The sequence below is a fragment of the Nelumbo lutea genome, chromosome 5 (genome assembly GCF_056320005.1).
Source record: "Nelumbo lutea isolate HS-2025 chromosome 5, American lotus-T2T, whole genome shotgun sequence".
In the NCBI taxonomy this organism is placed as follows: Eukaryota; Viridiplantae; Streptophyta; class Magnoliopsida; order Proteales; family Nelumbonaceae; genus Nelumbo; species Nelumbo lutea.
Window position 1 is genome coordinate 68,370,979 of NC_142688.1, and position 12,163 is coordinate 68,383,141.

Consider the following 12,163-nt stretch of genomic DNA (forward strand, 5'->3'; position numbering starts at 1 on the left):
TTTTTGTGATTTTTACATAAAAATGATGAAGTATGATCATTTAGCAAAATGAGATATGTTTTAAAAAAAATAACCAAAATAGTGAGCAGGAAAGGTTTTGTTTTTTTGGACTAAAATGCCTCCAATTCCTTCCATCAATGAAATGTTAGCTTGAAATAAAAATAAAAAATAATAGAAAGACCTGGCTGCCTTTCCATCCACTGTTTGATTTTATGTGACTGTTCTAACCCAGTTCTCCTCTAGTGTGTGCCAAGTTAGCTTTTCTCAAAGCTCTTGTGCAGGAAAATCAATGGGAGTAAAAGGGATCAAGAAGAAATGTAAGAAAGGCTACAAAGGTTATTAGAGAGGAACATCTTTCCTCAAAACTCACCAAAGACCTAGCTACGATGAGAAGGATCAATGGAAAACGAGAGACAATTCATTATTGGATTTAATACAAGAATTTGTTGGAGAAATGTGTTTTTCTTTGGATTGGGCAGGAAGAAATTAGAATTCCTGATTTTCATTGCCGCCATCATTAAAATCATGTTGGTGAAAAGCTAGTGGCAAGAGAGGAGGGTGAAGATAAAGAAAATAATGTTTTATGAAATGGGGGAAGAAGAGAGAGAGAGAGAGAGTCGGGAAAGAGATCTTAATTTGCCGCCACTATCGGTGGTGTTTGAACGAATGATATGATGAATGGTTGTGTTTCAAATTTTCAATTGAGGAATTTAAGACGGTAAATTGGTCTAAAAATTTAATTTTTGTCCTTTCAGTGTTTTTCTAATTTCCTTGTGAACGTATTTGATTTTTAAGTTGGAAAAAAGCATAGAAAATAAGTAACTGGAGTGTTAACTCCCCTCCCTTATCTCAACACTCACCTAAACCATTTACGTGTTACAATGAAGATGAAATTACAGCTTGCGACGTACTTGTAATTAGGGTTTAGCATCGGTTGGTTCGGTTTGATTCCATGGAAGAATCTAAAACCTACCTTGTAGGGGTCAGTTCCACATTTTTGAACTGCAGCCTATCTTGTGAAGGTTTGTTCTTAATATATAAATTATCATTATTCTTTGCTCTCTCCCTTGAAAAAAAAAACAAAACAAAAGAAGCATGTTATTTAAAAACTTAATTGATAAAATTGATTAATTAAGTTCTTTAAAATTAATATTATCTTTATTGATTAAATTGAGAAAATTAATATATAAATTATCATTATATAGTTAGAAGCTTGTAAAATTTGTGAATATTATCTTTTACATTACTTTTTGTACACATTTAAATATTAAAAATGAAAACAAATGATAAAATCATCAAGTGACTCAATGGTAAATGAGACTATAGCCTTTGTTACCATGAGTGTTTTGGTTCAAACCTTCACATCCCCAAAATTATTTTGGAGTTCCACCAAGGTAGTTCCCACCAAGGCTAACCAAAGCCGGTTCATCAGGTCGATTCGGATAACATAAACCCCTAGACCCTGAAACCGGCCTAGGTGGGGGTTGGTTCCAAGAATTTTGGAACCATATCCTACCATGAAACAAATTGGATAGGGCCGATTCAAGACTGGTTCAAGGTCGATTCTATTTGATTCCGAGTAGAACCTCCCATTTGCTCATCTCTACTTGTAACTATAGATGTATAGCCTATCTGATTCCAAGACGAAGAGCTTTAAAACAGCCGAACCAACTTAACTCAATTTCGGCTTAACCCTCCCAAATGGGGATAGGCCATAGTCCATATATAGGTAGTAGTTTATACTTCTATTTCGGTTAGGGATCTGCTACCAATCCTGTCCCAACAAGCAGCCTCACATCAAGATCTAATGTCAATTGTCATTCATAGGGAGATGTTCCCGAGTTGGGATCTTCTGCCAATAAAACTCGTTCCAACCCTTTACCAATTTCATCTAACACTGCACATCTCACCCTGAGACTAGGACCTACCATAAAAGTGAGATCCCCATGTATGAGATGTGTGGTGTGAGATGTGTTGGTACTTGGTAGGTTGTTGAAATTTAGGGGTGTCCATAGTTCAATTAACCAAGGGCCTATTTTTGAAATCAAACCAATGCTACCGGTTTATAGAATACCAATAACTGAAAACGAATTGAAGCCGACCAGTTTATCGGTTGATCGGTTTGGTTCATTGATTTTTGGTTTTTTTATTTTTATAATATAGATTATAAAAAATATATAATAAAAAACTAAATATATATAATATTATATTTTAAATAATAAATAATATATTATATATTATAAATATATATTTATATTTAACACATATTTATTAATTTATATATAATATATAAAAAATAAAAAATATATAATATACATAAATATATATAAAATATAGAAATATATATATACTTGTTGGTTTGATTAACCGCCGATTTTCTATATTCATTAGCGGAGTTTTTTTAAAATACTGAACTGAATTCGATTAACTGAATTTTCGGTTCGATTTTTGGGTTTTCCTTGCTCACCCCACTTGAAATGTATTTTATTAGCAGGCGATCCGAACTCGATGTTTCCGATGTACGGCTGCAATTTACAGTTGGGATGTTGGCATTGTGGGTTGGTAGCTGATCCGAATTCATCTATTTCATGTGTCCAATATTTGGACGCGTTGTATGAACACTTGCTATGCTACGTGCTACCGTCTTACAAAATTGAAGCTTCAAACATGGGTCGGTCCCTCAGAGACCAAAACAGAACCCATAAACAATGGCCATGATTCGTTATCCATATATTGTGGCCATGGAAAACCATTCGTTTTTTTTTTTTTTTTCTTTCCCTCTAATTTCACTTCGTTCTCGATGATACAGTTGGAGCTGTTGTAGTTGCAGTTACCGCTCTTAATTTCTTGGCTCTTTTTGATGGCTTCAACGGCGTCAAAGATTACTCCGGGGGTGCTCTCTATCTCTTCTCCTCTTCGCTGTCGGAGGTGGCTGCCCCTCAGTTGCCCAGTCTCTACTGGCAAGTGTTCCTCAGGCCCTTGCTTGGCTAGCTCTTCCCGGGTTTTGAGAACTTCCAAGACCGTTGTCTGCAAGGCGACTGAAGTTTCTGTGGCCCAAGAGTCTCAAGCTTCTGGAGACAGTGGTGGGAGCGGGAAGAAATGGGTTCCGGTTGTCCCGCTGGCGGCACTGCCAAAGGGAGAGCGGCGTGTAATCATACAGGATGGGGAGACGATTCTTCTTCTCTGGTATAAAGATGAGATCTTTGCAATTGAGAATCGATCGCCAGCTGAAGGAGCTTACAGCGAAGGCTTGCTCAATGCAAAGCTGACCCAGGTTCGATGGCATTAGCTGATTCCTTTCCGTTCATTGTTTTATCTTGTGATTTTATGAAATGGAGTTAGCAAACTAGGGCATTGCATATTCTGAATAAAACACCATATTAATTGTGAATTTATGAATTGATCATATGATAGTATTCATTTTTTCCTCACTTGTCATTAGCATTTGCTTTTTCTTTGCAGTAAATTTCAGGATGTTTCCTTTTCCATATGACTTTGTCCATTGGATTCTAGACTGCTGCCATCCTTGGAAACGAAGATTTTTAAATGTTAAGATTTTAGGTTTTATTTCTTTCTTCATTGCTGTATCAATTGACCCATTTTGCTTTTAAGCATTTGTTTTCGAATTAATTATCTATTCTAATTCTCTAAAACAATCTTGAGTTGTTTGGGATACACTGGTTGAAAACATAACTTACTGATCCTACTTCATCTTAATAACTAGGGTATTTGGGTTTTGGAATGTGGCTGCATCTTAAGAGGTAAGATGAAGTGAAGGAGTTGAATAGGAAAGAAAGCTTCTTAAAAGGACTTTGAGCACACAAAAGTTTGATGAGAAAGTAGAAGGCATAGCTGCAGAAGGGAATGGAACAACCTGAGCAAAAGGACGCGATAGGATGGAGGATAAGAGGGAAGATCTTGGCCATATGGACATTATTCTAAGCAAAAATACTACAGGAACATAGTTGTCAAGGCATTAAAGCAATGCTAAGTGATATGGGAGTGCCTTGTCTATTGGATGATGGATTTTTTTTTTAAGGAAAACCCTAAATCTTAGGGTAATTCCCAAAGTTTCTTAGCAATTGTCAATTATCTTTCACTGATAATTGTCACAGAGTGTTTTAGGGTCAGCAGTAGCGACGTGGCAAGAAGCCTAGAACCAATGTTGATTACGATGAGAGTTGTGCCTTCTAGGGGTGGAGGCAAGGGTGAGGAATGATTGGTGTTCCTAAATAGTTGTCTAGTAGGTAGATTTGTTCACTAGGATCTTGACATTAGAGATGTGAAGGAATGGGCAAGCTAAGAATGGAGAAACCTAAGCTTTTATGTTCGAAGGATGGGGAAGCCTTTATTTTTGTTTAGTTTTAGGTGGAAAAAAGATATAGAAGAAGCCCTAGCAAGGGAATGCATTGGAGAAAAGAGGAACCCAGAATCATTGATCCAAAAAAAAAAAAAGAAAAGAGGAACCCGGAATCTTTTTCAGCCATTGGTCATCTAGTTCTAAGAATGGAAGTAGAGAAAATGAGGTACACCAAGGTCGATGTCTATGGGATACCACTGCATGCCTGGTGTACAGACTACAGAGGTTTTTAGGGCCATAGGAAATGCTTGGGGAAGTTTTAAAAGATTTGACTTCAAAAATAAAAGATGGGAAAATATGTAGTTTGCAAGAATTCTAGTTGAGATTAAAGATGTAGGCTTGACCCCAACACTCATGGATCTGCTTTTTCTTGACGAAGTCTTCAAACTCTTGATTGTAGTTGCTAGCGAATATCCACTGTTCGATGGAAGGACTAGAAGGCGGCTAGGGAGGCCCTCAAAGGTGCCAATCTAAAGAAACCACCTGCATTTCATATTGCTTTGTAGAGACCAGAAACAAGAGAATTTTGAAGGAGAAAGGTCAGGGGCCTGCATTTTAGATTTGAAAAGTTAGAAGTCCCTTGACTGAAAAGAAAATAAAGTTTTAAATTTTGGTCCAAGTGGGACCGGTCTAAATGTTAAGTGGGACCCACTGTTGATTTGATAGTGGACATGGCCCACTTTAATGCTATAAATTTGAATATTTTAACAGTGGCCCCAGTTGATAAGTGGGGCCCATTATGTTGATTTGATAGTGAGCATGGCCCACATATTTAATTGGTGGGGTCCTACTAAATCATGACAGTTCACAACTATCACAACAGTGGGTGGTGATCCATTGATCAGTTTATATTTGGTTTTAATTGTGGTGGATAGGATCCACCGATTGCAAATGCTTTTGTTGGAAGGTTACTTTTTGATAAATTTGTTGCAAGGTTATTTAATTGGGGGGTCCCACCAAATCATGATAGTTCACAACTTGATTTGATAGTTAAAGTGGGCCACACCTAGGAGAATGATACAAATTTGAATCATATAACCTATTTGAAAAAGGATTAAGTCAATCCTTATCTACTTCCCCATCATAGTTTTCAAGGCGCTAAGGCGAGGCTAAGCGACAGGGGAGCACCTTCTCACCTAGTCGCCTAGGCGGGTTCCTAGGCATTGCCTAAGCGATGGATTTTAAGTAAAAATCACATATTCTAGGGTAATTCCCTAGGTTCCATAACCAACTTTCTTTAATAACTATCCATAATTTTCATAAGAAAATTATAAACTTCATGTTTTAAGTCTAGAAAATCAACATATTTATATGAAGAAAAAGAATAAAAAAATGTAGGGGCTCACCCCTATTTTTATTATAGGAAAAGAAGAAAAGAAAATTTTAAGAAGAAGAAGAAGAAGAAGTGGAAGAAGAAATGTGTTGATTACACAAAATTTTAAGTTCTTCCCTTAATTATTGGTTCAGATTTTGAAGTCATTGAGGATTCAATACAGCAGTTAGCAATGTTTGTATTGATTAAACCCTAACAAATAAGAAAATAATAAAAAGAAATTAGTTTATAAACACAAAAATGAATATTTTTCTTTAATAATGTTTATTTTATAATTATAATCTCAAAAAAATAACAGTATAAAAGTATTTTATGACACAGTATGCAAAACTGCTTGGCGACTGGGCGGCGAGCCTCCAAGGGTGCCTGCCTAGGCGTCACCTTGGCAACTATGTTCCCCATCTTAAAAAATCTACAAAAGAAAAAGAAAGAGAAAGGAAAAAGCTAGACTTGACAGCTAGCTCACCTCACCTGAATTTAAATTTCAAATTCTTCAGTTATGGGAGAAGTTGAACAACCATCCCACGAATGAAGAGTGGGGAGGTTACCTTAACTCCCCTTCCCATATGTACTTTGTTCTGTATAAAAGGGGAAGGAGAGGAAGAAAAGAGGAGGGAAAGAAAACAAAAAGAAAACAAAAAGAGAGAATAGAGAAGAGGGAAACTGCAGCTCTGTTGAGTAAACAAGAAGAGGATAAATACACAAGTAATGTATAATTTTTTTCTTTTTTATCTCTTCCTTTCTCTCCTTCTGAACAGCTCCAGTCTTAATCTTTATCCTCTCTCTAGAGTTGGGTTAGGAAAGGACTCTCATAATCTTTCTAATCCCATCCCAAGTTCCACCTTTTGCTATTGAATGCAATTGGAATTTAGTGGAGCTTATCCACCACACGAAATATAATCTTTTAATATTTTTTTGTTACAAGTGTGAACTGCTATGATTTGGTGGGTGGGACCCCACTAATTAAATAACCTTACAACAAAAAGAACACAATTTGCAATGGTGGATCCTATCCACCACGGTTGAAACCAAATATAAACTGATCAGTAGGTCACCACCCACTTTTGTGACAGCTGTGAACTGTCATGATCAAAATTAAGTATAAGAGTCCCTGTAGATGGAGACCACTCTTTCATTCTTTGCTGCCTGGTATGTTGCGTGCTTCACCATTCCCTTAACATATCATTTAGGGAAACTCCCCTGAATTCATCACAAATCAGAGACCACTCTATCCGATGCATCGACGTTATAATTAGGATCTATGGGAGTATTTTCTGGATCAGATCCCAACATTCCTATTTCTGGGAGTAGGTCCAGCACATGCTTCCTATGTGGAATAAATACACCTGTCCTAGATTGTGAAACCTAAATTCCTAGGAAGTATTTTAGATTTCCTAGGTCTTTAATTTCAAACTCTTAAGACCATGAACTTATGCTTGTTAATACACCTCTCCTAGATTGTGAAACCTAAATGCTTAGGAAGTATTTAAATCTCCTAGGCCTTTAATTTCAAACTCTAAGGCCATGAGCTTATGCTTGTTGATTGCCTCTGGATGATTTTCTATCACAACAATGTCATCCACATAAACAATAAATGCAGAGGTGGATGATCCTTTATGCTTGACAAAAAGGGTATGATCCATCTGACTTTGTTTATACCCAAATCTCTTTACTGCTGTGTTGAACTTGTCAAATCATGTCCAAGGTGATGCTACAGTCCTGTATTGCCTTCTTGAGCAAATGTACTTTCCTAAACTCACCAAGCAGTTCAAAACGAGGGGGTGGCTACATGAATATTTCTTATAAATCTCCATGCATAAAGCATTCTTGATATCAAGTTGATAAAATAACCAGGATTGAGTAGCTGCAATAAATGACAGTACTATGTGGGTTAAGTTAATCTTTTCCACAGGAACAAATCAACAAAGATTTCATCTTTGTTTCCAATCATATAATGAAGGCTTTGTAATCAATAACTGCTAGAAACCTGTGTTTTGGAGGTAAACAACTTTAGAATATCTTGATTTATGTGTGTTTTGAATTAAAACGAAATGCAAGAATGGACCTTACTTGTCTTTATTACTACCTGTACAAGGCAACTTTTGAATACTAGTAAATAGAGAGAAATATTTATTATTTCTCCTGGATGATTCAAAGCTAGATCAGCAGTTGTATTTTCCAGGATGATTGTATAGTTTGCCCAACAACAGACAGTACATTTGATCTTAGGACTGGAGCTATCAAGGACTGGTATCCTAAGAACCCTGTGCTGAGAGTCCTTACACCTGCTTTGAGGACACTCTTCATTTATCCTGTAAAAGTAGATGCAGAGAACATTTATATCAGCATGGCGGGAGGGTCCGAATCTGGTGGTTCGGCAGAGATTGTATTCAGTGGAAAAGCTCAACCAGGTCTTACTGCATCAGATGTCAATGTAGATGAGGTATATTAAATTCAATTATCTTAATTAGCTTTTGTAAAGTGAATCTTGTTATTTATTGATTTTATTTTGTTAATGTATATCAGATAAGAATGGTGATAGATGAGGATGTAGGGGGGTTCGGTTTTACAGGAAAGAATGAGTTGATAAATGGGAAAGCAGCCATAATTGGCTTCCTGCTGTTGTTAGATTTTGAGCTATTGACTGGTAAAGGTCTTCTCAAGGGAACAGGCTTCTTGGATTTCATTTATGCTGCATCAAATGCTTTCAATTAAACATCAAATTCAGAAATTCCATTTTGAGAAGAAATCCCTGATATCCGATGAAGTAATATATCCTGATAAATGAAGATCTTATTGTTATCACCCAACTATGGTTTTTTATGAATTACATTTGTCCCAGATTTGGATAACTTGGATATATATATTTTTTTGATGTTTTCAATTAAATGTATTTTATTGAGCTGTATACCAAATGGAAAAACAGGACTCATATGGCTGACCTCATATAGTTGGGACAAGGCTTAGATGATGATGATGATGATGATTTTCCATGACTCCATAACTTGTACACGAGCAGAATGTATAAGAAAAATTGTGTTTACCATTGTAAAGAAGAAAAAAAGAATGCTTTTTATTTTTATTTTTTATAAGCAAACAGAAAATTCTCACTCACACTTAGAACATTCCTTATAGGTACATTAGGATCGATACATAGTTCTACATTCAACTCATGCATAGTAAGCTATATCATGGGCTATTCAATTATTGGTTCTGCTTATATACCTCATACAAAAAGACAAACAAAAGGCATGCCCCATATTACTTCCAAAATGGGCTTCCCCATCAATGGGAACCTGCTGATCTTTCTTTTTTTGTTACTATCTCTGCTGCATCAGACAAATTTACCATGTTTGTAACCCTTTTTTAGCACAAGCGAGCTCCATCCTTGTAGTATTGCTCCTAGTTCTGCATCTGCACTCCCTAGAGCCTTGGAATATTTGCCTGTTGTAGCAAGAATTATATTTTCAGAAGACATAATAGCAGCACTTGCACCTGCACTTCTTGTTATCATATCAAAAAATCCATCAACAAAAACTCCAATGCCCCATTCATTTTTCTTTTGCCCATTTACCCGGGTAAATACACTTACCTGGCAAGTGAGATAATGACCCAATCCGCAATTGACCAACTTCTCCCCCTACATTTTCCGAGAAGCAAACATGTCCCAACTGTTTCTGTCATCACTAAGCTGTTCTGCTTCCCTGTTATTGAAATTGCAGTGAAGCCTGAGTGAGCTGAAATTGTCACTGTCAGTTTATCTTTCTACATATAGCAGTTTGTGACTGGGTATCTTTATTTTCAAGCTTCTCGTTTCTGCATTCTCATGTTTATTCTATAATCACCATGAATTTTGCAAAATATTTTCTTTTCTTTTCTTTGCTCAGTGAGATTAGCACGTCCTCTAACCAATGTTAAATTATTTCATGCATTGTTTTATTTATAGTTCTGTCTGGATTTATTCCTAGACTAGCTTGCAGCCAGACTACCCTTGCAAATGCATAGAAGAACACCAGATGATTTAATGTTTTTATGCCATGTTTACATAGCATACAGCCTTCTTGTATGTACTTGAACTTCAGCTTGTCGGTTGTTGGTAGGCCTTCCCATAAAGCTTCCCACATGAAAAACTGGAATCTGTAGAGAGCTTTTACCTTTCAAATTTCTTTCCAGTTTTTACTTTGGTTTGAAATTGATAGTTGGCCTTGTAGTAATATTCGATAAGCTGATTTAATTGAATATTGATATTCTCCATAGCAATATATCAGATTCTCTTTCTCTTCCTCATATGACTTCTAGTATATGCTTTACTGCTTTTGCTTCAAAACTTTCTCTGAGCAATTCTTCATAGATGAAGAAATCCTTTATTGATTTGCTCTGGTTTCCATTTAATATTGCACTCCTTCTTGCTGGGTACTCCACCTGTAGTTGGAACCCATGGGTCTGTAAAAGCATTTATTGAAGTGCCATCATTTATTTGCCAGCATGCTTTCGATAATCTTTCATGCTATTGCACTTTAGATCACCAGAGGGAATTGAGGGAAGGGAGATCCATCATATGGATGGTCGAAGCATACAAGGTGGCTGGGCGAAATTTAAAAAATTTTCTTTCTCCCTTTTGGGAATCCTATTCATTGATTTAGAAAAATTGTATTTTTCAATGTTCGTTTTTGAAACAAATCGGACCAAATCTAAAACCAAGATTAAAGGAGGGTTATATCATATACGGAATCCACACAAGTAGCTCCTTGCGTAGGTGTTCACGCCCAAAGAGGATACCAAATCCCATCTCCACTGAAGATGACATAGCTTAGGGTGAAGCATGATCAACAAAGAAATTATTCAGCAATAATTGCAATTCTACAGCAAGGATCACGTAGGGGATGTGACTACAACTTTAGATCTAATTCTTCTAGCAAAACTCAGAATCAAGAACCTTTCTTGATCAGTCCAAGAATGTGGAGATCGAATTGGGTAGGGTGGCAAGAACAGAGAGATTTAGGATTTGCAAAAAGTGTTTAACAGAAAGATTTATCCCTTTATTTATAATCCTTCTTGAATTAGCTTCCTAATCATATCAGGAGAGGGTTCATTAATCCAAATCTTTATTTGGATCAGAACTCCTAAGTGGATAAGACATATCTTATCCTCTTGCTGATCTAGAAGCAAATCTAAACTCGAATTCGTCCATCTCTTATTAATCTCATTAAGCCAGTTCGAATTGGGCTTTAGGCCCATTAAGTCATCAGGCTCACTTCCCCTTTAATTTGCTGGATAGTTTGACTCTCTTTGTATGGCGTGGGACCCTAACATTGATTTTTACAAAAGTCATATTGGTTTAGCTTAACCTTTGAACCCATTATTATGGGCTCTTAGCTGGCCCAACATTTACACTACATGGTCTTTGGGTCCAACCACCTTATGAAGGCCCAAAGACTATGGACTTAAGTGAGACTAGCCCATAAGGTAAAAGCCATAAATGGTTTTATACTTAACCTCTTAGCCCATAATGATCAAACACTACTCGACAAAGAGGACCTCTCCCTTAGCTGTGAGGTACAATGTTGCACTCTCTGCTTACATGGATTCCGGGAGTTAAAACATTTTGTGAAACCATAACATATATGTATATTTCTATATAAATATATTTTATAAAACAAATCTCAACAAGTTTGAAATCAACTACCGGTAGTTTAGGTTTCCATTAGAGAGAGTGCATTCCCCGATCATTCACTTTGTTCGACAAATTGGTGGATTCTGTCACTGTGATCACCCACTCATGTGAATTCTCAAGCTGCCCCAACATACCTTGATTTTGACCCCCGCTAAGGATTTCACTGATTGGCATATCAAAGACAACCCAATTCAACACCTAATGCAATACCATAATCAAGTATAAGGGTTAGGTGTAACTTTTCATTTTTGCCCATCTATCTCTAAGGTCTAGGGCATAATTGAAAAATGGTTCGGTTTAGAGTTTCAAGCAAACCTATACTACATGTGCTTTAGGTCTCACCCTGGCAATTGAGACAAGCCACCTAACCAACTTGGTAGCACATTAGTGTCAACCTTGGCAGGATAAATGTCCCTATGTCTATCTAATGGCTGTGAAGATTCTAAACTAACACAAGTCTCATAAGTGTCCAATTTAAGGGTATTATATGGAAACACAATATAGATAACATGAATCAATTATGTATTTTATTCATTTATAATAAATGTCAAAATGTACATCAATCTGATTGGAGATAAGGGCATACACTGTTTAATAACCCACACTTGCACTTAGGTTCAATTGGGCATAAGCCGGAGTATCATACTTTTCACGTGTTTCTCAAACAATTTTTGTGTGAGTGGCTTTGTCAATGGGTCTGCCACAATCTTCGTTGATGCTACTTTTTGAATCTGGATGTTCCCTCTACCAATAATCTCCCACGATACGTGGAACTTCCTCTCGGTGTGCTTTGACT

The 12,163-nt window shown here is 36.6% G+C and overlaps 1 protein-coding gene across 2 annotated transcripts; it reads left to right on the forward strand.

The window, feature by feature from the left end:
* The first annotated feature begins 2,612 nt into the window (after positions 1–2,612).
* LOC148852802 (Rieske (2Fe-2S) domain-containing protein) lies at positions 2,613–8,692 on the forward strand. 2 transcript variants are annotated; one of them, XM_088945088.1, is made up of 3 exons: positions 2,613–3,274; positions 7,855–8,136; positions 8,220–8,692. In XM_088945088.1, exons 1-3 carry the CDS (start codon positions 2,861–2,863, stop codon positions 8,406–8,408), a joined length of 885 nt encoding a protein of 294 aa, XP_088801214.1. In that variant the 5' UTR covers positions 2,613–2,860; the 3' UTR covers positions 8,409–8,692. The 2 variants fall into 2 exon arrangements, with proteins under 2 accessions (XP_088801214.1, XP_088801215.1); XM_088945089.1 differs by having other exon boundaries at positions 7,876–8,136.
* The last annotated feature ends 3,471 nt before the right edge of the window (positions 8,693–12,163 follow it).